The following is a 25,400-nucleotide window of genomic DNA, read 5'->3' as shown; positions in this document are numbered from 1 at the left end:
CCCAAGATTTTTTTTTATAAGTCTTTCTGCTGGTAATTTTATTTGTATTATAAACCACAAGTAAACATATAAAAAGAGAACTTAACCAAAGAAAGAAAATGACCAGGAAACATATAAACAATGTTCAGTCTCACTACTTGTGAAAGAATTGAAAATTCAAAAAAATAGAAATCATCATTGCTTCTCAAGTGACTTATCTTTCTTTGAAAAAATAATCAAATGGACAAAAAATTATTTTAACTGATTGTTTAGAGTTGTGATTGTAATGCTGCTGGTGGGAAAGTAAATTGCTATGAATTTTCTGAAGGGCAGTTTGGCAATATGTATATGGAGCCAATAATTTTATTTGTAGAACAGGAACAAACAGATGTGTAAGTATATTCATTGGAGATTTAATATTAATGAAAAATGGAAATAACTTAAAATGCCCATTAAAAGAAGATTGGATTACACTGATAACCTCCATATATAATACACTGATAACCTCCATATATAATTATATAGACAGTAAAATGGTATGGTAGATCTATATTTATTGATATAGAAAAGTTTCTGTGGTATATTTTAAAAGCAGCATGTATAATATCCCATATTATGATGCTACATATATATATATCATAATTTTCTAAATGACCATCAATATTTTAGTATATATCTTTTTAGGTTGTCTTTTTTGCGTGTGTTAGTCACTCAGTCATGTCTGACTCTTGGCAATCCCATAGATTGTAGCCCTCCAGGCTCCTCTGTCCATGGGATTCTCCAGGCAAGAATACTGGAGTGGGTTGCCATTTCCTTTTCCAGAGGATCTTTCCGACTCAGGGGTCAAATCTAGGTCCCCTGCATTGCAGGCAGATTCTTTAGTGTTGAGCCACCAGGGAAGCCCCTGTCTTTTTCATACATATTTATAAATATTCATACTGTGTACTTTTAAGAGCCTAGTAAGAAATACAACAGGTCTTCCCATGTGGCACTAGTGGTAAAGAATCCACCCTGCCAGTACAAAAGATACAAGAGACGTGGGTTCAATCTCTGGGTCAGGAAGATCCCATAGAGGAGGGCATGGCAACCCACTCCAGTATTCTTGCTTGGAGAATCTCAAGGACAGAGGAGCCTGGCAGACTATAGTTCGTAGGGTCACAAAGAGTCAGGCACAACTGAAGTGATTGAGTGTACACACAGGGTATACAGGAGTGGGTTAACAGTGATGATTTTTGAATGACATGATTATGAGAGATTTTTATTTTATTCCTTATGCTTTTAAAATGTTTACTTTTTTAAGTTTGTTAGGTTTTTTGCTATAAGCATTTGATAATCAGGAAACATCAATGTTAGTTTAATTATATGGAAATATACATGCATATAAGGGCACTTTAATGTACAGGTAGCTAAAATTTTGCAAAGTCAACACATCTGTTCAATAAACAGAGCATTCCCAGAACTCTATAAGTCCTCTTCATGTCCCCCACCCCCAAGAGTAGCCACTATCCTGACCTGAACAGACATAATAATACAGTATGTACTCCTTTGTGTCTGGCCCTTTTCACACAATATTGTTTATAAGATTCATCTATATTATTGTATGCAGTTGTAGGTTATTCATTCTCTATATAGTGTTCATTATGTGACTATAGGCATGACTATTTACTGTGTGACCAGCATTTGAATAGTTTCCAGGTTGGGGCTTTTAATACACTGCTGCTATGAATATTCTTAGCCCCTGTCATTTAGTGAGCATATGTGTCCATGGTGGTTGGTATATACCTAAGAAAGACTTGTGGGGCCAATAGTAGATACTAACAACAGTGTTTCAGGTGGTTGTACCAATTTATATGTTTTTGAGGGAGGGGGGGACAGGGATTGGTATTTTAAAATACTAGTATAGGAGTGTTATTTTTAGTTTTTATCCCTAGAAAATTAATGCCGTTTAGGTAGTTAAGGTATAATTTATTTGCAGTTTTGTAATGGTATGGTTTTAATGCTGTGGTAATTTGTGAAAATACCCTAGAATTTTTTATATTTTTAAATTTTAAAGATTGGAATGACATTTGGAATGGCAATTACCTTTTAGGTGATGTGGCAGTGAAAATGTTGAATGTGACAGCACCCACACCTCAGCAGTTACAGGCCTTCAAAAATGAAGTAGGAGTACTCAGGTGAGCTTGTGTGAATCGTGTTTTCCAGAGAAGTTTCCTTTATCAACTTGTGTTTTCCAGGGACCGCCGCTGTTAGCTTCACAGATCTACTCAAAATGGACAAAACAAAAGTCCTTCTGAGTATATTTTGTCTTTGACTGTTTTCTTTTAAGTGGTATGCAATATTATATGGTACAGCTGATAAAAATATTAATCCTAGAGTGAATTAATGGAAACACAGTGTTCCGATCATGAAAAGTGATGCTTCTTATTATGGGAATACTGCTCTCAAAATTCTAAGGTTATCAGAACACATATAGAGATTGTATCAAATCTGGAACTTGAGGGAAATGAGCAAAGTAGAGTATGTCCAGGCAAGGAGAACTTAGATGTGGAGGATTCTGAAACTATAACTTAGTGGAAAAATTGTCAGCAGAACTGAGACTATAGGCCCATAGGAGGCTATTATGTCCAAAAGAGTATACTTGCTCTGTTTTATTCTAGAGAGTAGAGCAGGGAAGCCAGTGGTGAAAGTTGCAGGAAAATGTTTTTTTTTCTTAGGCTAAAATTTTACTAATACTAGAACTACTTTAAAGGGAAGAAAGGAAAGAAGAGGGGACTTCCCTGGTGTCCAGTGGCTATGATCCCACACTTCCACTGCAGGGGCACAGGTTCCATCCCTGGTGAAAGAACTTTGGATTCCCTGGTTGTGGAACATGAATTCCACATGCCGCATGATGCGGCCGAAAAAGTAGTGGGAACAGGCTACAGTCTCAATGATGAACATCCCATAATTAAAGGTATTTAAACAATATCTAGTTGCCTATCTATAAGGTACACTAAAAAAGATGTTTATGAAGAAGTTAGGATGTTAGACTAGATAATTCCCAAAGACATCTAAATTTATCTTTCTGCTGCCTTGCTAAAAAATACCTTTTTCTGACAGCATCTTATTGACAAGTAGACTGCTTTGGCCCTGGTTTTGTGTTTTGGTTTTTTTTTTAACATTTGCTAAAGTGTATCAACATTTACTATTTCCTGTTACATTTCTTTTTACAGGAAAACTCGACATGTGAATATCCTCCTCTTCATGGGTTATTCAACAAAGCCACAACTGGCTATTGTTACCCAGTGGTGTGAGGGCTCCAGTTTATATCATCATCTCCACATCATTGAGACCAAATTTGAGATGATCAAACTTATAGATATTGCACGGCAGACTGCACAGGGCATGGAGTAAGTTCCATTCTGTTAAATCTCATGTGAATTACTTTTGAAGACCACTGAGGATGTTTTAAAGGTTTTAGCTATTATTCTTTTGACTTAAATTCCCAGTTACTCTCCAGCATCATATAGACACATGGACCACAGCCTTGTCTATCTCAATGAAACTAAGCCATGCCGTGTGGGGCCACCCAAGACGGATGGGTCATGGTGGAGAGGTCTGACAGAATGTGGTCCACTGGAGAAGGGAATGGCAAACCACTTCAGTATTCTTGCCTTGAGAACCCCATGAACAGTATGAAAAGGCAAAAAGATAGGACACTGAAAGATGAACTCCCCAGGTCAGTAAATGCCCAATATGCTAATGGAGATCAGTGGAGAAATAACTCCAGAAAGAATGATGGGATGGAGCCAAAGCAAAAACGATACCCAACTGTGGATGTGACTGGTGATAGACGCAAAGTCCAATGCTGTAAAAAGCAATATTGCATAGGAACCTGGAATGTTAGGTCCATGAATCAAGGCAAATTGGAAGTGGTCAAACAGGAGATGGCAAGAGTGAACGTCGACATTCTAGGAATCAGCGAACTAAGATGGACTGGAATGGGTGAATTTAACTCAGATGACCATTATATCTACTACTGTGGGCAAGAATCTCTTAGAAGAAATGGAGTAGCCATCATGGTCAACAAAAGAGTCTGAAAGGCAGTACTTGGATGCAGTCTCAAAAACGATAGAATGATCTCTGTTCGTTTCCAAGGCAAACCATTCATTATCACAGTAATCCAAGTCTATGCCCTGACCAGTAACGCCGAAGAAGCTGAAGTTGAACGATTCTATGAAGACCTACCAGACCTTCTAGAACTAACACCCAAAAAAGATGTCCTTTTCGTTATAGGGGACTGGAATGCAAAAGTAGGAAGTCAAGAAACACCTGGCGTAACAGGCAAATTTGGCCTTGGAGTACAGAATGAAGCAGAGCAAAGGCTAATAGAGTTTTGCCAAGAGAACGCACTGGTAACTAATGGCTAGCTATATGATACTAAGAAATAGAATAGTCTGTCTCTAAAACAGTCTTTAAAACATTTATCAAATATTTGATAATATATATGTAACTGTGAATTTATGTTTAGTATGCTATAATTTAGCTAAGCAGTGAGGGATCAAAAGAGAAAAATAGTCCCTCGCCCCTGCAAAAATAAATCCACTGAAAAGTCATTAACAGTTATTGAAGTATATAAAGTGATAGCTATCCTTTCAAGTTATTTTCTCCATGTGCCCCCATTTTCTATTGCAAAATAATCATCTGTGTAAAATATAGTAAAAATAAAAGTGAAAGTCTGCATTTTGATCTTTTTTGATGATTTCAAGTTGACTAGTTCATTGAATTTTACTTTGTAATTTAAAAGATTAAAAAATTATTTTATAAAATTTATCATAGGCCAAAGTAAGAAATTGACTACCAAGGATAGATTTTGCATACAAGTGCAAATAAACAGTAAATAAATCAAAAGGTAAAATTAAATATATTTTGAAAGCACTTAGATGAAAATATTTAAGTGAATTAAATACAATTTTGAAGGTTCCATATGTAGTTTAAAAATATGCGTGTGTATTGTCAGTTTAACATTTTATAATATACAGATGATTTTCACATACATAGTCATTATGTCATTTAATTTTTATAATGTTATGAAGTAGATATTTTATGTTTACAGATAAAGAAACTGAGGCTTCTAAATGACTTGTCTAGACTTCGCATTTAATAAGCAGCAGCAAAGATGTTTAGCTCAAAATTTTTGGCTCCCAACCATTATTCTTTCCCCATAACCACTATACCACTTTTGCATTATAAAATTAGAATAAAACAGTAAAAGAGTATACATATATTAATACCTAAAGCTCTGACTCAGGGTCATTTATAGCAAATAAGCATAGAACCAGGACTCAAAACCTGATCTAGCTCTTAATTTCCCACTGTCCTACCCTCTCTGTCACAAAACTAGGCAGTATATTTGTAATTTAGATTGTTTATAAGTCTGTATTCAGCCAAAGTCCTTATTGCAGCAACTTATTACTTTATTCAGTAACAGTCCCACTTATCCAGTAGACTAAAACAGCCCCACCTCTGACTCTGAATCTGTTCAAATCTGAAAGGTTATATTAAAGTCTTGCAAAGAGTAAACTGTGGCCACAATGGTAAACATTGAAAGAGAAACAAATCTTGCTCTGCCTCTACCCCACCAGTCTCTTTGCTGCTTCTTCAGCAGGCCAAGTATGCTCTTTGCTCAGGGCCTTTGTACTTGTTATTTTCTTTTTAGGGTAAGTACTCCCGCCACTAAGTATTCATAGAGCTTCTCCCTTATGTCTCTGTTCCAATGTTGTCTTTTCAAGGAAGCCTTCAAATGATCACCTTATATAACAAACACATTCCTACCCCACTCTGTCACCCTGTACCCCACTCCTGTTTTTGTTTTTAACACCCAACTCCATATGACATATTTGTTTATTGTCTGTCATCCCCACTAGGATACAAGCTATATGAGAGCAGGGGTTTAATGTTGTGTTCCTTGTTTTATCTCTAATTCCTGAAACAAGGTCTGACCTATGATAGGTACATATGACAAAAATTTTAAAATGGAACCATGATTACACGCAACAGCATATTATTGCTAGGTTTACCTTCCAGAAGAGAGAGCAGCCACATTCTTGTCGTATCAAAAGTGAGAAATGTCAAGAAAAGGAAAAACAGTCAAAGACGTAATCAAAGATTAACAAAGGGGGAAAGGCTTTTGCTGTACACAGAGGCAGCAGAGAATAGTATTAAATATTGTTTTAGAAACAGTGACTGGGCAGTGAAGTGCAGTGTTGATTAAGGTAAGAAGTGGCGGTAGAGAACACTGTCAAACTGGAATTGTTCTGTGGTCTGGGAAATAGTTAAGAGGCAGTATTTTCCCATTACTTTACAGTTTGGGATCTGTAAATATAAACCTTTACAGTCTATGTTTACTCTAAAATACTTTGCATTTTGAAGTAACTCTTTAACTATATGATGAGTATACCTGGCTGTGAATGTAGATCATCCCATTAGTTTGTCCTTTATTTTTTTTTTTTATTCAGGAGTGGGCTGGCCACTGGGGCTCAGCTGAGCTTTTTTTTTTTTTTTTTAATAAATTTATTTATTTTAGTTGGGGGCTGTCCTTTATTTTAATAGCTGAAAAATATTAATTATAAAATATAAGACTTCTAATAGATTATATTTTTTTATTGCCAGCTTAAATTTAACCAAAGAAGATACAATTCCTTTTTTTCCTTTTAGTTCTTATAAGACAATATATGCATCTGGTTAAATGTTCCAACATATCTTTAGTTACTGAAGGCTTTGGCAGATTGAAAATCCTCTTATTAAAGTGGCTTTGTGGCTTTCAGGTTAAGGTGACCCATTTTTGTTTCCTTGAGATGCCACCAAAACTATAATAATAAGCATTGTTTTTAAGCATGAACATATAATGACGGAGAGGAAGAAAAGAATAGCAGTAATATTTTAGAAGCTAGAAAGCAGATGAAGAAGTGATAATAGACGTAGTGTACCCAAAAAAAGTAAATTATTAACTGGGTGTGGAAAAATGGAAGCCAACCTGATTTGTACCACAGAATCCTCAAGTCTCAAGAACTGGGAATGTGAATTATCTCTGGAGGAGGAAAACTACATAAATGAAAAGGCCTGTCTGAAATGTTTCTCTAGATCCCTTCTCGTGCTCTATGCTGCTGGGTGGACAACCCATGCCTACCCTCGCAGGACACTGGAAACATATTCTCTAGAGAGGAGAGAAAATTTCTGGACTCAGGACACAGGGGAAATGGGGTACGGGAGTGGGGCTGGGGGGTTGGGTGATTGCCTACTAAGTGATGAATGGAGAGTTCCCTAGTACTCTCTTTTCATTTGTTTCCCAGAGTGCTGGCAGCCAAACCTTCCCCTTCAGGCAGGAGACTGGAAGACTTGTTTGAGGAATCAACCAGCCAAGAGTAGAGACACAAAGGTAGTGATACTAGGAATTCCATCTAGATGGGAGTACATGGGAATTCAGAACAAGAATTCCATCTGTATGCTCCAAGCTTTCAGACTGTCTTTTAGTCTCACTTAGTCTGGGTAACGGAGAAGGCAATGGCACCCCACTCCAGTACTCTTGCCTGGAAAATCCCAGGGATGGCGGAGCCTGGTAGCCTGCAGCCCATGGGGTCGCTAAGAGTCGGACATGACTGAGCGACTTCATTTTCACTTTTCCCTTTCATGCGCTGGAGAAGGAAACGGCAGCCCACTCCAGTGTTCTTGCCTGGAGAATCCCAGGGACGGCGGAACCTGGTGGGCTGCCGTCTATGGGGTCGCACAGAGTTGGACACGACTGAAGCAACTTAGCAGCAGTAGCAGTCTGGGTAAAGACAAATTATCTCTCCATTACCAGACATCAGAGGGAAGGTCTCTTAGGCCAGTGACAGAGAACAAATGGGGGAAAGGAAACTAGGACTAAACAAACACAATTCAAGGAGAAGGGCTAACATCCCCCAACCCCTGCAAAAAAAACTCTTTTATCAGTTTCCTCAGAGATAAAAGATTTTCTATGAAATAAGGACAGATGCTTCATAAGGAACATTCATATAACAATGTAAAAATGTTAACATGCTGATGTTTATAGTCAACTAGAAATTACGTTCCTTCCAACTATTTAAACTTTTAGATGTCAGGTCCCTCTTCCATTGTCCTTCACCATCACTTCACCAAGTACAGAACAAGCTAGATGTAGCTGACCAGTAGATCTGTAGACTGTTTAAATAGTTGCTTAGTAATGGCCTTTACACAACCCTCATTTCAAACTAGTCTGCGTTTGAATGATTTCCAGAGACTGTTCAAAATGACCTTTTCTGACTACTTTCCAAAACTGATTCTAAAGTTCCAGGATGTAAGCAGAATAAGAGCATGCTGTCTCACTGTATAAAGTACTGGAGTTGCAGTCATTCCTAGATAAAACCTTTAGGAATTAGGAAGATTGAATTATTGGGACTTTCAAATGTGTCCCCTTTATTGGATTACAAAATATAAGCTGACAGTAGATGAGTGACATTTTTCCTGTGTGACTGTCTTCTCTCTTCAGCAAAAGATCATTTCTGATTCCCAGGTTTACTTTAAGAGAGCAGAGCTATTCTAGTGGCAGATAATTACAGACTCACTCTTGGGAATCAGGATTCACATGTTTATCATCTTCTCACCTGACAGTCATGGATTCTGCCAAAGGGCCAAGGTATTTAAAGAATAAGTTACAAAGAAATTCCAGGAATCGTGGGCCTGCCATGCTATTTCTTTTCAGGGCTTTTCATTTCAGTCTCATATTTATTGTATAATTTTAAATGTAGCATTATTAGAAAATTTACTAAATGTTTACTCAGGGAGGCACACAGAAAAAGTTGCAGTCTGTTGTTCTCACAGGAGTGATATATTCTGATTGTAAGGTGATTAAAAATAATTTGAGGATAAATTCTTACAATTTACTTAAAAGACAGTAATGAAGCATATGCTTCTTTTTACTCGTAGGTAAGCCTAGTTAAAAGAAAGATAAAAGGAAGAATTGAAGCTGAGAAGATGGTAAACATGTATTAATGACTGAAAATAATTCTGATTGATCGAAGAATATTTAATTATAGTAAATGTTATTTTCTGGCGGATAAAAACAGTAGTTGAGAGGAGGATGCTGATAATCACAAAAAATGCAAATTAAAAGAAGTACTATTTTTTACATACTAGAATTCCTAAAATGCCCCAATTCTGGCAAGATTAAGTATTGATAAAAATTAGGGGGATTGCTTACTGGGACACTGCTGATGCAGCCAGCCACCCTGGGGATAACTTGGAAGGATCTATTATAACAAAGTGTTTGGTCTGCCCCCAAGAAACAACCAGCTTTTGTTCCAAGAGAGGTATATTGAAGGAGATATACTACAGGAAAATATCTACTAGTGAAAATTTGGAAACATAAATGTTCGTTGGTAGAGGACTGCATAAATAAAGTGTTGGCACATATGTGCAAGGAAAGAATATATAGCACAAATGAATAATATATGTTTCAACATCAGCTTTAAAGTATGTCAAGTGAGAAAAGCAAGCTGCAGCATGAGACCACTTAAAATTTTACAAACAAAACATTACGTATATTTTTAAATCTTATGTATGTATATATGTAGAAATATTAAACAAAAACTTAGAAGGTACACAGCAAGCTCAATCAGTAGTAGTTGTCTCCAGGATGGCAAAAAGAGTCTACGATGGGGATAGCTTATCAAAGACAGAGAGGCTTTAGTTTTACCTATGTAAAATTCTTGTGGTTTCCATCTTTTTATTTAAAAGATTCTACAGTTGTGTTTTATTTTCACAACTTTCTTACAGGTGTAATTTTTTTTAAAAAAGCAAATGTGTAAAAATTTAAAAGCGTTAAGTATAGTGAGGAAAAGTGGTTTCTACAATTAGCCTTTGTTGCAGTTTTTCTTAATTTCAAAATATAAAGTATTATAAGGAAATAAATAATCGCTATAGAAAATTTAGAAAATGTAAGCATAAATAAGCACCAGTACCTACTGAGAGAGAATTACTGTTAATGTTCGGATGTGTAGTATTGTGTATCTTTTCAGAATTCTGTATTTTAATACTGTATACAGTGGTTTGTTGTTTTAAATACAGAATCACACCAGTTTTACTTTTTTTTTTTACTTGCTCTTATTTTAGACATCTTTACCAATCAATAAATATTATGTTCTAACTCCATCTCTGCTACTACTAGTAACTCACTCTTTTTTTTATACCAACTATGTTTTGTGGGGTTTTTATATACAGTGATACATTTAGCAGTTACATAATATTTGTTCCAAGCACTGTTCTGTGTACTTTATATATACTATCTCATTTAATCCTTAGCAACCCTGTTGTTGTTCAGTCGCAAAGTCTTAACTCTTTGCAACCCCATAGACTGCAGCATGCCAGGCTTCCCTGTCTTTCTCTGTCTCCTTGAGTTTGCTCAAACTCATGTCTGTTGAGTCAATGATGCCATCCAACCATCTCATCCTCTACTACTCCCTTCTCCTTCTGCCCTCAGTCTTTCCCAGCATCAGGGTCTTTTCCACCCTGCAGGTAGATACTGTTATTACCCTGTATTTACTGGTGGAGAAACTACAGTTTAGAAGGCCAGGTGACTTGCCGCAAGCACTTTGGCTCCAGATTGTATTTCCTTGACCTCTTCACTGTTCTGCTTCTTCAGTTTCGTTAGTCCTTTCAGCATCTAAATGGGCCCTGAACACCATGCAGCCATCATACTTCCACTCCCTGGGTTTTTGCTCTTCTCTCTCGTAGACCTTGTCATACTTCTTTTATCCTTAGTCCTCCAATATCTTCTCCAAGTACTGTCAGCTGATAACCTTGCTTGCCATTTTATTAACTATTAGAAACACCCACCACAATATCTTCCTACCTACCTACATTCATACTCAATTTTTCTGTCTCATTGTTAAGAGTAAAAGCCAGTCCTTCCATTTTGTGCCCACATACCATCGCCTTTCTCCTACAGACTGATAACTTTTGAGTAGTGCTCTCCTGTTCAACATCAGATTTTCCTTTTCTACTGGATTTTCTTGTGTTTTAAAACATCTTTCTTATGTACATTTGGAAGAATATTGACAACTGTTAAACCTAGGTGCAAGTCATAGGTTATTTATTATACTATTCTTTTCATTTTTCTATGCATCAAAGTTTTCATAATAAGGAAGTTGTGGGAGTCCTTTTCTTGACCCCACTTCCCTCTCAAGCTATCACTTCATTCCTCTTCTTTCTTTTATAGTAAAACGTCTCAACTGAGTTGTCCTAACACACTCTCTAAATTCTTCCCTTCCCTTTTTTCATGGACCCCACTCCAGTCAGGCTTTTGCCCCTGACACTTCACTGAAATATCTCTTAATAAGATAGTTACCACGTTGCCATATCCAGTAGTTAAATACTAAGTCCTCAACCATCAGAAGTATATAATGCAGTTGATCACACTCTTCTTCATGAAACCTCTTCTTAATCCCTTAAACTCTACCACCTGGGAGCCTTTTAGAAAAGCTGAATTTTAAACACCACCTCATACATACTGAATTGAAGGCTGCATTTTAACAAGATCCCTAAGTGATTCTAATCATTAATCATGCTAAAGTTTGAGAAGCATTACTTTATATTCTCCTGATTTCCCTTCTCCTTACTATCTGTTCCTTCTCAGCTAGTTCTTCAACTCCTTAACCTCTCTAAATACTGAAATAGTCCTTTGGTAATCTCATCAAGTTTCATGACTTAAAATACCGTTTAATTTCCATTTCTATGGCAGTCTCCAGCTAATTCATTTCCTCTGAACTCCATACTGTCATATCTAACTGTGCTTAACATCTCTTGATTGTCTAATGGACGTCTCAAATGTAATATGTCTGATTCTGAGGTTCTGATTTTTTTCCTCAAGCCTGCCCTTCCTGCAGTCTTTTCATCGCAGTAACTGGCAGCTCTCTTCTTAGGCTGCTTATATCTGACATTTTGTTCCTAGTCTTTGACGTCTTTCTTTTTCTTATACCATACTACCAATCTATTAATCAGCTCCAGTTATCTTTATCTTTAAAGTATATCTAGGATCTTACTCTAATGGCAGAAAGAGAAGAAGAATTAAAAAGTCTCTTGGTGAGGGTGAAAGAAGAGAGTGAAAAAGCTTAAAACTCAACATAAAAAGAAAACAGTAACTAACTAAGATCATGGCATCCGGTCCCATCACTCCATGGCAAATAGACGGGAAACAATGGAAACAGTGACAGACTTTATTTCCTTGGGCTCCAAAATCACTGTGGACAGTGACTGCAGCCATGAAATTTAAAAGACGTTCCTTAGAAGGAAAGCTATGACAAACCTAGACAGTATATTAAAAAGCGAAGACATCACTTTGCTGACAGACATCTGTATAATCAAAGCTATGATTTTTCCAGTAGTCATGTATGGATGTGAGAACTGGACCATAAAGAAGGCTGAGTGCTGAAGAATTGATGCCTTTGAGCTGTGGTGCTGGTGAAGACTGTTGAGAGTCCCTTGGACTGCAAGGAGACCAAACCAGTCCATCTAAAGGAGATCAAGCCTAAATATTCATTGAAAGGACTGTTGCTGAAGCTCCAATACTCTGGTCACCTGATGCAAAGAGCTGACTCATTGGTAAACACCTTGATGCTGGGAAATACTGAAGGCAGGAGGAGAGGGGTTGACAGGATGAGGTGGTTAGATAGCATCACCGACTCAATGGACATGAATCTGAGCAAATTCCAGGAGATGGTAAAGGGCAAAGAAGCCTGGTGTGCTGCAGTCCATGAGGTCGTAAAGAGTCAGACACGACTTAGAGACTGAACCGCAGCAAGAATCTCACAGCTCCTCATCACCTATTCTGCTGTTACCCTGATTCAGGCCACAGTTACCTCTTGCCTGGGTGAGTGCCTTACTTCCACCCTTACCCACCTTCATTGTATTCTCAACTTAGTAGCCAGAGTAGTCCTTTGAAGACTTCAGTCAGATTATGTTGCTCTTCTGCTCCTCCAGTGTCTTCACATTTCATACAGAAAGGAAGCCAGAGTACTTATAATAGTTCTTAGAATGTCACCACCACCTCCCTCCCTCCCCCACTGCCTATTTTACTACCTCTCTCAACTGAGTTACTACTCTTCTGCCTCTTGCTTTCTCATCCAAGCCAGATTGCCTTTGCTATTTGTAGAACGCAGGAAGCACACAGCTGCCGTGGGGTTTTGCCCTTGCTCTTCCCTCTGCCTGCTGTGTTCTTATCGCATATCTGCACGACTCTCTCCCTCTCCTCCTTTGAATCTTTACTCAAGATGTCCTTTGAAAAGAGACCTTCCCTGGCCTGAAATTACAACCCCCTGAAACTCAGCATTTTCTGTTTCCCACCTACTTCTTTGCATCTTTTTCATATCTTCTGTACTAAAATGCAAGCCCCTTTAGGATAGGGATTTTCTGCTTAATTTCCAAGACTTAGAACAGTTGTTGCTTAGCACAGAGTGGGCCTTCAATAAATATGTGTTAAATAAATGAAAGAAAGAATCTATGAAGGCAAACATTATCTCCATTTTACATGTTAGAAATCCAGAGCTTCAGGAATTATGTCATGTACCCAAGGTTATACGGCTAGTAAGTGATACAGTTGGCTCTCAGAGCCAGATCTGCACATTCACAACCCATGTCCTTTCCTCTGCGCCTTTCTGGTCACAGCACGTAGGTCCTCTGGGCTCTGGTTTTCCCATCAGCAAAAGTGACCTTATTGCCCTTTTGCTTGCCTCACAAAGAAACGCAAAGGTTATAAAATCAAATGATGTAAAAATATCCTGAGAACTTGAAAATACTTTCCATGTACAGGAGGGTGATAGTAATTCTTTGGTTTTTTAATAGAAGTTTTACAATTCTTGCTGTTAGTTTTAGTTCTTCCACCTACTTGGCATTAGTATGAAGCAAGGATTGAAGATTTTCCCCATGTGGGTATCCAGTTGCTCCAGCAGCAGTAGTTGAAGTACGTACCATTTCCCACGGTTGGCTGTCTTGCTCTTATAAATAAACAAATACCATGCTTCTGAATTTATGTATTTGAGCTTATGAATGCTATTCTAAGAATAGCATGGTTTTTGCTATTCCATCAATATCATGATATTCTGTGTTTACAGTACACTCTCAGTCTCTTCAGGCCAGTGTTGTACTTAATTACAATGAGAGTATTTTCCAAAGGGAGATTATACCCTCTCTAATGTGAGTCCCAGCCAGGAAACAGGACATGCAGATATCATATTCATGGACTAGAAAACTCAGTATTATTAAGATGTCTGTTTTTTCCAAATTGATCTATAGAATCTAAAGGTTCAGTACAGCCCCAGTCTCAGCAGGATTTTGGTATAAATTTACAAGTTGATCCTAAAACATATGGAAATACAGTGCAAGAATAGTCAGTTTTAGTCAGTCAGACAGCTTTGAAAAGAACAAAGTTGAAGGACATTTAATGTGAGATTCAAAACTTTCTATAAGCTGCCACAGTAGTCAAGACAGTGTAATTATTAATGATAGATGTGTGACTCAATAAAACAGGAAAGAAAGTCTAGAAATATATCTATTATGTCTGTGATCAGTAGTTTTTTTTGTTTTTTTTTTAAACACCAAGATGCCAGGGCAGTTCATGGAGAAAGGATAGTCCTTTCAAAAAATGTTACTGGAGATTGATTCTCAGCCCCCTCAGAGGAGGCTTGTCTTACAGCTTCACCATCAGCAGTCGTCTTCTCTTCTAGAATTCCTCTCCAAGAATTCTGGAAGGATTCAGAATCCCCCTAACCTTCTGGAATCCACCTCCTTATCCTCCCCCAGAGTCCTTTTCCTCTTAAAGCCCCCTTCCCCAGAATCTAGCTTTCACCAAAACTTCCTTCCTTTCAGTCTCCTCCTCCCAGAATTCTCACAGAGGCCCACTCACAAATCCCCCTTGTCAGAGCTCTCTCCTTACACCCCCTCTTTGCCTGAATCTATCTCCCTCCTCTCGGGGGCCCCCTATTCCCCACCCCCCCAACTCCCGCCTACTCTCCCCAGAATCTTCCTCTCCTCAGAGTGCATGACCCCTGCATCACCCTCCTTCAGAAGCTCCCTCTCCCAATCCACTTTTCCCAGAACTGGCCCCCTAGAGCCAGTTTTCACAAAATCTTCATCCTGGGACTTCTCTGGTGACTAAGCCTCCTCGCTCCCCATGCAGGGAGCCTGTGTTCCATCCCTGGGCAGGGAGTTAGATCCTACATGTCACTACCAAAGAACATGCGCGCCACAACTCATGTGCAAGGAAAAGCAAAGATCCCATGTAACTAAGACCCGGCACAGCCAAATAAATATTTTAAAACAAACAAAATAAAATGTTTCCGGAACAACTGTATATCCAAATAGGATAAATAACTGGCCCTTTTCTGGCACAAGACATGAATATTCATTCAAAATGGATCAAAGGCCTAAGACTAAAAGCTGAACATCTAAAACCTCTAGAAGAAACAAAGGAGAAAATCATTGTAGCCTAAAGATAGGTAAAGATTTCTTATGACACAAAAATTAAGAACCATAAAAGAAAAAATTAATAAATTAGACTTCATCAGAATTTAAAACTTTTGCTTTTCAAAAGACACTGTTAAGAAAATGAAAAGACAAGCCACAGACTTGAAGATAATGTTTGCAGGACACATTATCTGGTAAAAGAATTATATCCAAAGCATATGAAGAACTCTTAACAACTTAGTTATAAGACAAACTACCCAATGAAAAAAGGGGCAAAAAATTGGAGTACTTTATTAAAGAAGATGAAAGAATGGCAAATAAGCACATGCAAAGATGCTCAACATGTTAGACATTAAAGATGGACAGGATACCACCACACACCTGCTAGAGTGCTTATAATCAGAGCCAACAATACCAATATTAGCAAGGATGAAGAGTAACCAGAGCTCTTACGTGTTGCTGGTAAGGATCTTAAATGGTGCAACCACTTTGGCAGGTTCTTTTCAAATTAAAATTAACCATATGAGCAATTCTAATCTCACTGACTTCCCAAAAGAAATGAAAACAAGTCAGCAACAAAGACTCATATATGAATGTTTATATGAATGTTTATAGATAGTGTCTTATTCATAATTGCCAAAAAACACAACAACCCAAATGTCTGACAACTAACTGGTTAAGTTATGGTATATCTATCCATGCTAATACTATAATGCAGCCAGGGTGTGAGTCTCCAAATCATGCTGAGCAAAAGAAGCCAAGTGATTTTGTTTATGTGAAATTCTAGGAAAGGTAAAGCTAATTGCTAGTAATAGAAATCATTATCAATGGTTGCCTGAGCCTAGGGAGGTACCATTAATTGTAGAAATGTATGAAGAAACTTTAGGGGTGATGGATATTCTTCACCTTGATTATGGTTGGTCTTTAGACAAGTATACTTATGTGTCTGCCAAAAACTCTTTAAACTGTACATACTAAATGGGTACATTTTGTGTTGTATACTGGTTACACTTCTCTGTAAATCAGATTTTTAAAGTGAGAGAAACTGAAAAATCTAAGTAAAAATTGAATTTAGACCACTGTAGAGTACAACTGAAAAATGTGTGATCTCCACTTACTAGGGACTTTCATCATTTTAATGTGGTAAATGATTACTAACTACGTAAGACTGGCAGAATGGCATTCCCTGAAGTCTTGCTTACCTTCTACACTGATTATAAGGGATGAGGAAAACATCAAAGTAGAATGAAGACTGGGATTTGAAACTCTATTTGGATAAAATAACACCTTGTCACCACCATCGCGCATTCCAGTCCAATCAGCTGCTAACAATTCTCCGTTGGTGTCAGAGGAGAGATTCATCTTGCTGTGTAAAGACTGATGAACTTATTTCAAATTGTGTAGCATTAGATGAAAGAGGACTAAAATGCTAATGTGTGTGTAGGTCAGTTGCTTGATTTTAGAAATAGCTGAAAGTATAAGAAAACAGCAGCAAATGAGTGAGAGACACTTGAGGCTTTTATAAATAGATTAGACTGATAATTTGGGCAGATGGTGTAGGCGCAGTATTTGAATCTCAGCAAAGTAGTTGACTAAAATCTCTCATGATATTCTTGAGGATAAAATAGAGATGTGTAACACACATGAAGAATTTAACTAGGTCCATAACTGTATAATTACCATACCTGAAGCTCTTACGCTAGGAGAGTTTTGTCCTTGCTCTTCTCTTAAATATGACTAGCATATATTTACACATTACTTAGATGAAGGCATCATTAGCATGCTGATAAACTTATTTTTTAGTGAAAACTAGAACTTTAATAAGCTACAATTACAGGCCATGTCTCAGGACTTCCTGGTGACTCAGACAGTAAAGAATCGCCTGTGATGCCAGAGACCTGGTTTTGGTCACTGGGTTGGCTAGATCCCTTGGAGGAGGGCATAGCAACCCACTCTAGTATTCTTAGCTGGAGAATCCCCATGGACAGAGGAGCTTGGCAGATAACAATCCATAGGATCACAAAGAGTCAGACACTACTGAGCAACTGAGCACACATAGGCCATGTATGCAAAATATGAAATCTTATTCAAGTCCGAAAAAGAGAAGTACACAAATTTTGGATAAGGGAAATGGTTTTGTAGGAGCCATGCAAGAACAACAACTCTCTAGGGCTGTAGTTGGATATAATTTTAATAGGAGTCAGTAGAGTGGCTGTAGCTGCCATAATAACAGTGGCTGATTTAATCAACATATTTTCCCACCATAAGGAAGATGAAAGGAATTTGGGTTTTGTTTTGCTTTTTCTGTTTTTTGAGATTCCAAAAGTAAGTGACATCATGCAGTATTTGTCTTTCTCTGGCCTGTTTCACTTAGCATAATGACCTCGAGATCCATCCATGTTGTCATAAATGGCTGGATAGCCTTATTTTTTATGGCTGAATGCTATTGCTGTGTGTGTGTGTGTGTGTGTGTGTGTGTGTGTGTGTTAACATTTTCTCTATCCATTGATGGACACTTCAGTTGTTTCCATGTCTTGGTTGCTGTGAATAATGCTGCAGTGAACACGAGGGTGCAAGTGTCTTTGAGATCCTGAGTTAAATTTTTTTGGATATATATACCCCAAAGTGGGATTGTTAGATCATATGGTAATTCTGTGTCTAATTTTTTGCAGAACCTCCATTCTGTTTTCCATAGCAGCTGTACCAGTTTATGGTCCCACCAACAGTACATAAAGATTCCCTTACCTATTCCTTGTCAACACTTGGCATTTCTTACCTTTTTGATAATGGCCATTCTAACAGATACAACGTGATATTTTGTTGTGGTTTTGGTTTGCATTTCCCTGGTAATTAGTGATGTTGAACACCTTTTCATGTATGTACCTGTTGGCCCATCTGTATATCTTCTTTGGGAAAATGCCTATTTTTAAAATGATTGATTGAGTTTTTGGTTACTGAGATGTGAGTTCTTTTTATTTTTTGATATCCCCTATAGATCCATGATTTGCAGATACTTTCTCCCCTTTGGTAAGTTGCTTTTTCATCTTGGTGGTGGTTTCCTATGCTATGCAGAAGCTTTTTAGTTTGGTGTCAGGGCATCATAGTGTGGTCTGAAAAGACTGCTGAAAAATTGAATCTTGCATAAGACCTTGAAAGAAACAGCATAGAGAACAAATTTTACTAACTGATGTGCCAGCTTCTTAAGGTTAAATTGATTCTGTAGATGGATACTTTTCTTCAGGGAAGGAGACTCCTAACAGAAACCTATGAAGAGCATGATATTCATTTAGTTTATAACATGTTTTTTCTTTCCTACTACTTATATGGACTTCCTTGGTGGCTCAGATGGTAAAGAATCTGCCTGCAATGGAGGAGACCTGGGTTCGATCCCTGGGCTGGGAAGATCCCCTGGAGGAGGGCATGGCAACCCACTCCAGTATTCTTGCCTGGAGAATTCCATGGAAAGAGGAGCCTGGCAGGCTACAGTACATGGGGTCACAAAGAGTCGGACATGACTGAGCAATTAAGCACTACTTTTATAAACTTATAGGGTTCTCCTTGACATCTTTGAAAGGTTAGAAGGAGTTCCAGTGTAACTGTCCTACATAATGGATAGACTTTTGTATCATCTATAGCAAAGTCAGTTTATTCTTGCTCCCTTCCTTACCCTCAGCCAGTTGTGTGGGGTGTGGCATCTTACGTTGTGACTGGTTGATGCTTAAGAAAATCATGGTTTAGGGTCAGCCTATATCTGGAATATTATGTAGGGATTGAGGTATGATACTCATCCCTCTTTTCCAGCTGAGGAGTTTGAGTCATCCTCTTTCCAACCTTCCATTATATAGACCAGGATTTCTGCTCTTTTGCTGCTTTTGTTATAGAAGTGTTGCAGAAAGAGAGTTTATTAAATGAAATACAAGTTAGTAGAGCAATTTCTAAACAATAACGGATTACATAAGGACAAAGTAGTATTAGTTCAAGGTGCAGCTGTATGCAACTTGGCCTATAATAGATTTATGCTGTTTACGATTATATATCACTAGCTCAGCCATTATATTTATATCTTGTTAATTATCTAGTACTTTCCTGGTCAGAAATTTTCTCTCTTTAACCCTCTAGTTACATCTCTATCTACATTATTCTTGGTGTATTTCTTTGTATCGAATTTGTTGAAAAGATTGATACTATCCATCAGGAATACCTATCTCTTCCCATCTTGTAACTTCATCATGCCTCTCTGTTTTCATATGTACCACCCATTTGTTGTTGCTGTCTTTAATTCCAAAGGAGACAGGACCTCTTTCCAGAGACCACACCTTTTCTGTGTACTAAAGACTAATAAGCTAACTGAAGCCCCAAACTCCACCACCAGTATCGTGACCTGTCCGCTTTCCTTTCTAATGAGGATAAGGTCTCCCCATCTTGGAACAGCTTTTGATTGACTCATTTTCCTCCTTTTTGAACCTTTCTATGTCACTGCAGAACTTTTCAAGCATATAAGGCCTATAACATAACCGTGTTTTCTTTTGATGGAAGAGTGAGTGTGATGTAGCATATCAAACTCTCAGCCTAAAAAATCATGACAGTAAGATAATTTCAGATTGTGATAAATGCTGTGAAGGAAATAAACAGTATAATGTAAGAGTAATTGGAGGAGAAGGAGTTGCCTTGGTATAAGCAGTAATTATAAATAAAAATTTTGTCAGAAAAAAATTTCAAAGTCTTGATCTCTGGATGAGGAAATTGAAGATGAGAAAGCATAAATAGTTAATTATTTGCAAATGTTTTATTTTTAACAGTGTTCATTATATAATTTTGATTATATCATTTGAATTTTAAGGTCTTACTTTAAGGCAAAATTTATTTCCTAATAGTCATCGTTAGATTTCAGAAGTCTCATATATGTGTTGTTCCTACAGTTAAAGGAAGAAAAATAACCTTCACTAGGACATTATATTTATCTCATTGTCATTGATTCAGCGTATATGTATTGAATACTTACCACATGCCAGGCACGCTACTAGGCACTGGGGATAAACAGAAGTAAACCAGACACAGCTCTTTCCCTCAATAAACTCAACTGAGACAGTTTTTAGGGGTAACAGATGATTTAAATTTATCATTGACTTTCAAATAGATTCACTGTGTCCATTACAGTAGAAAGTTCCTCACTAGTTTTAAGAAGGTATTTTAAGAACATATAACACAACATTTAAAAGTGATTTTATTTTATCAAATGGAGTTTATATTCCAAATAGAAAGTGAACATAGGTAAAAAAAAAAAACAAACATGAATCAAATTGTTACAGTAATTACTACGTAACTGAACAGGGGAAAGATCACTTCACTTATGGTTGAGTCTTGCGGAAGACTTCACCTAGGAGTCAGAACATATATTCAGTCTTAAGGAATAAGTCTGATTCAGTGGAGAATAGAATGAAAGCTAATTTGGTGTGGGAGGGGAGCATTGATCACAGAGATGGGATTAAATACCAAGGTATACTTAAAGGACTTGGATAAATAGACGTGACTGGAGTAGAAGGTTTGTATTGGTAAATAGTAAAAGATAAAGCAAAGTCATTAAATAGAAAAAAAGATTTTGGTTGTATCATAATAGTAATATGTTCCTAAAATCCTCAGTTCACTTGCAGTCTATTTTACTGTTTCTTCTATAAAGGGGTTATCACAATGTGCAGTTTGCAGTTGTATCATGATTCTAAATAAATCTTTGTTTACACCCCTAAATGTGTTCTATAGATACTGAGGCCAGAGTCATTAGCCCTCCTCAGGTTAAAATGATGTTTTGTTTTTCAGTTACTTACACGCCAAGTCAATCATCCACAGAGACCTCAAGAGTAATAGTATCCTTCCTGAACTTGTCTGCGAAGTTTGAAAACATCCTGACCTTTTCTCCTGCATTTTATCTTCACATTATGTAAAAACAGTTTTCACGCAGAGTTCAACAGTACACTGTAAAGGGAATCAATAAATGGGTTTGCACAAGAGGGTAGTAGTAGTACACGATACTACAACCTGCTTTTGGTTTTTGAACAGCTAACCATTGCAAAAAAAAAAATCTAGTAAGTCCTTATGATAGTAGGACTGTGATTGCTTGTTTATGTTCTGTAAGCACTATAACATGCATAGTTTTGTAGCTATCTACTAGCTTCTTTCAGTGCTCTGACCTTGTTCAGTGGTCATTGAGATGTAATTTGCGGCTCTACATTATATAACAATGAGGTGAGGAAAACATAACATTCCTTCTTCCTCCATGAGCCCATATTCAAACCTGATCTGCCAGGTGCCTCAGTGCCAGTGAAGAGCTTTATAGCCTTCCTAGCAGTGCCAGGAGGATATTTGGGCCTCTTTTACTAAAATCCGATGGGGAAGTCTCAAGGTCTCCGACAAACTTAGGAAAACAGCTTACCTCATCTTACCACGTTTCAGGCACCAAAAATCCTAAAAGCAGGTCATACAGTTCAAATAACACTATTTTTAAAGCATATTTATTAACTTTAAAAGGAAATGCGAAGTACTATACTTCCTTTTAAAGAATATCATAATAAAGAATTGTGGAAATTATATCTCATACCTGAAATCTTCATAATGCTTGCTTTGATAGGAAAATGAGAACTGTTGTTTTCCTTTACTTACTACACCTCAGATATTTTTCTTCATGAAGACCTCACAGTAAAAATAGGTGATTTTGGTCTAGCCACAGTGAAATCTCGATGGAGTGGGTCCCATCAGTTTGAACAGTTGTCTGGATCCATTTTGTGGATGGTAAGAATTGAGGCTATTTCTCCATTAATTAAATTTTTGGCCCCTGAGATGCTGTTATTAGAAAGTCATTGAAGATTTCAACTATAGTGTTCTCATAGTTCTCAGTATTCACAAAAACCAATGTTGATCTTATTTGTATATAAATTAGATTTTAATTTTATCTTTAGGAAGAATATTATGGAACCGGCTTCAGTATATCTTAAACAAAAGAATGTATCTTTTATAAGCACTGCCTAAGTTTTATTCAGAATTGTCTCTCTAAAATATTTTGTGTTTAGAATGTTCTGTGTATGCTGTTTCAAAAAAAAACAAGTACGCAATTTAAAAGTAGGTGTGATCTGCAGCCATTATTAAGGTTTCAATAAAAGAACTACTCCTTTTAAGAAAAGACTGTTTCACAATCTTACTTAAGCCTAAATTGGAAAGTTGCTTTCTTTAGACTAGAAAGAACTGTATAATTATGGGCAGCTGGGAAAAGAAAAAGAAAAATGAAAGGTAGATTTTTAACACTGTCAGCTTTGTGTGCCCTGCATAGCTCCTTCTTGTTCTTTCTTTATTCCTATTTCTGCTTTGTGGAAAAGAAGAAAGAGAAATTATAAGAAGAGGGAACTAAAACTTTTGCTCAGTTCCTTTCAGCAGGCTGTGAAAAGGGCTGTCATAGGGCTTTTCTTAAGCCAGCCCTTCTCAAGAGGGTCCTTAAGACCCTTTAAGGTTTCCCAAGGTCATCCTCTGTGAGACTAGCTTTTTCTTCATACTGTTCAACACATCACAACAGATTGAATGCATAAGTGAATATGTGACCATAGCTGGCTGCTGTTAAACCAGTCAAAAAGAACTACAGGGGCTTCCCGGGCAGTCCAGTGATTAAGGCTCCATGCTTCTACTCCAAGCGTCACAGGTTCAGTCCCTGGTGGGGGAACCAAGATCCTGCATGCCTTGTGGCATGGCAAGGAAAAAAAATTGCAGTATTATTCTTCTCACTAAGCTTTGTTTTTGAAAATCTAGTTTTCATTTTTTTTTAGAAAAGGGTAATCTGTCTTAACGGCTAATGGTTGTTTTATAATTTAATAAATATTTTAACAGTTCCTCAGTTAAGTTTTAATATGATCAATAGCCATAGGTATAATCCACATAAACAGACACTTCTTGGGGCCCTCCATAATTTTTAAGACAAAAAATCCTGAGACCAAAAAGTTTGAGAACCTGTGCTCCAAGTTGAATACAGGATGTTCCAAAACTGTTAGTGCAGTTTTAAGTTTTGAATAGCTGAATCTGCAATAAAACTTTGGGACACCTGCTCGAAATAGCAAAACTGCAAGGGCTTTCAAAGCCATATTTGCCTGAATTTCCTGAACTTATCTGTAGCAGTTCTAAGAGGATTCTGAATTAGTCAAGATAAGCCTGGGGTTAAATTTGGCTATGATTTCTTATAATAACTGGCATTAGCATGAGTGGCAAGGTGGAAGGGGGTTGGCATTGGACTTGGAGTCCAGAGGTCTGTACTCTCGTACTTTTGACTCTTAACCTGCCTGTTTCTTGACCTCCTCCCAGTCTTTCCATCTTTAACACTGAGTTGAACTAATGGATTTTGAATGCCTTTTCTGGGATTTAGTAATTAGAGCTAGCTATATTTTTCTTTAATATATGTTTGTTTTAATAAATAATTATAAACAAGCTAATTAATCATTGTAATCTGGATCTCAGACACGTTTAAGGCATACACCTTGTAACAAAGATAACAATGTATCCTGGGAGGGGGTGAAATTGCAAAATCTACAATTACAAAGAAACAGTTGATACATGTTTTAAAGGTGTGTTTATTTTAACTAGTGTGGGAAAGTTAGGCTCAGTCAAGTTTCCAGGTTTGTCCTTTTCCAAAAACCTTAGATTATACAGTTTATAGACTATTATGCATTGTTTTATATTTTCTTTTAATTTCTTTTTTGTTGATACCTGGGCAGATGGGTTCATCCTTTATTCTAGCAAGCTGAGTTTTAAGATGAGAGGTTAGTCAGTAGTACACTTAATTGTTGAGTAAAATTCCTTTTGAGTTGATATTGCCTTCATAAACAGGAACATCCATAGACTAGGAGAGAAGAACTTGGTCAGAACCAAAGGTTAGGTAAGTCCCTGAATTATTTACAGTGGTATTCTCAATCTTGCTTTATTTATATCTTAAATATGAAAACCTTTTGTGAAAATTTTTATAAGTTACTAAATTAATTGAGGATAAATCATGCATTTCTTATAAATAGATCACATATGACTTTTCATCAAACCATCTACCAAGAGCAGTGAAGTAAAACTAAATTTCAAGAAGGCAGTTCTTCAACTGTTCCTCACAGAAATTGCATCCTGGCTTTGAATATTATGTCTGTATCATAACCAGCCTCTTAATAAGGCTTGTTCATTACATCACAGTTGTATGGGGTTTAGTTTGCACTGTACTACCAAGAACAGTTATCAAGAAAATACATGACAAACCAAGCAGATGTCACCTTCACCACACCCCACCCCACCCCATCCTTTACTCGCATCTGGATCTCCCATACATCTTTCCTCAGTGGTTCTCAACCTTGGTGGACTTTAAGTCATCTGGGGAGCTATAAAAACTAGCAGTTGAAACTGTTCCCATCCCTAGACTCTGATGGTGTATTACTGAGCTACTATGATGTTGAGAGGTGAAAGGCTGCACAGGTGATTCTGTTTTGCAGGAAAGACTGAAGAGTGCTGTCACTCCTTGTAAGATAGTCTGCCCTGCCTTACCCTGACCACTAACTGGGAATCTTGCTCCACGTCTTTGGGCCATTTTTGCAGCTCATCCTAGTTTTGGTATCAGACTCATGTTTTCACAAAGTCTTGTTACCCTGCAGTTTCTCTAATTTCTTCCCAATGAAACAGTACAGAAGATGCAAGGTGAAGGAACTCTTTAAAGCTAATATTTAATCAACCATTTATTGTATTGCATGTAAATGGCTAATAAGGAATCTAGTTATAGACTATAGTAACTGAAATGTGTAAAAATATAGCAAATATGATTAGGTCTGTATCTTTGCCCAAGAAGCAGCAGCCAAAAGAATCTTCATACCATTTTCTACTAAATCTACCTACTGTCTGTTGTTTTGTTAATAAAGCATCCATGG

General features: G+C 37.3%; 1 protein-coding gene across 26 annotated transcripts in view; it reads left to right on the top strand.

Annotated features, from left to right (window-relative positions):
- Positions 1 to 25,400, top strand: part of BRAF (B-Raf proto-oncogene, serine/threonine kinase) — a 180,857-nt gene that overhangs the window by 124,269 nt on the left and 31,188 nt on the right. For 24 of the 26 annotated variants that reach the window (XR_014066798.1, XR_014066796.1, XR_014066795.1 and 21 more), the window contains 4 exons: positions 2,069 to 2,153; positions 3,192 to 3,368; positions 21,289 to 21,335; positions 22,139 to 22,257. Coding sequence is in view for 19 of the 26 variants with exons in the window: in XM_081534331.1 (XP_081390457.1) it covers positions 2,069 to 2,153; positions 3,192 to 3,368; positions 21,289 to 21,335; positions 22,139 to 22,257 (428 nt within the window). In the remaining 7 variants the exon portion in view is untranslated. Of the gene's footprint in view, positions 1 to 2,068; positions 2,154 to 3,191; positions 3,369 to 21,288; positions 21,336 to 22,138; positions 22,258 to 24,330; positions 24,380 to 25,400 lie in introns of all 26 variants that reach the window. The other 2 variants (XR_014066801.1, XR_014066800.1) reach the window with 1 other exon arrangement.

Source organism: Giraffa tippelskirchi, chromosome 10, assembly GCF_054371585.1.
Source record: "Giraffa tippelskirchi isolate mGirTip1 chromosome 10, T2T-mGirTip1v1.2.pri, whole genome shotgun sequence".
In the NCBI taxonomy this organism is placed as follows: Eukaryota; Metazoa; Chordata; class Mammalia; order Artiodactyla; family Giraffidae; genus Giraffa; species Giraffa tippelskirchi.
Note: the sequence above shows the minus strand (reverse complement) of the source record. Positions and strands in the feature narration are given on the sequence as shown.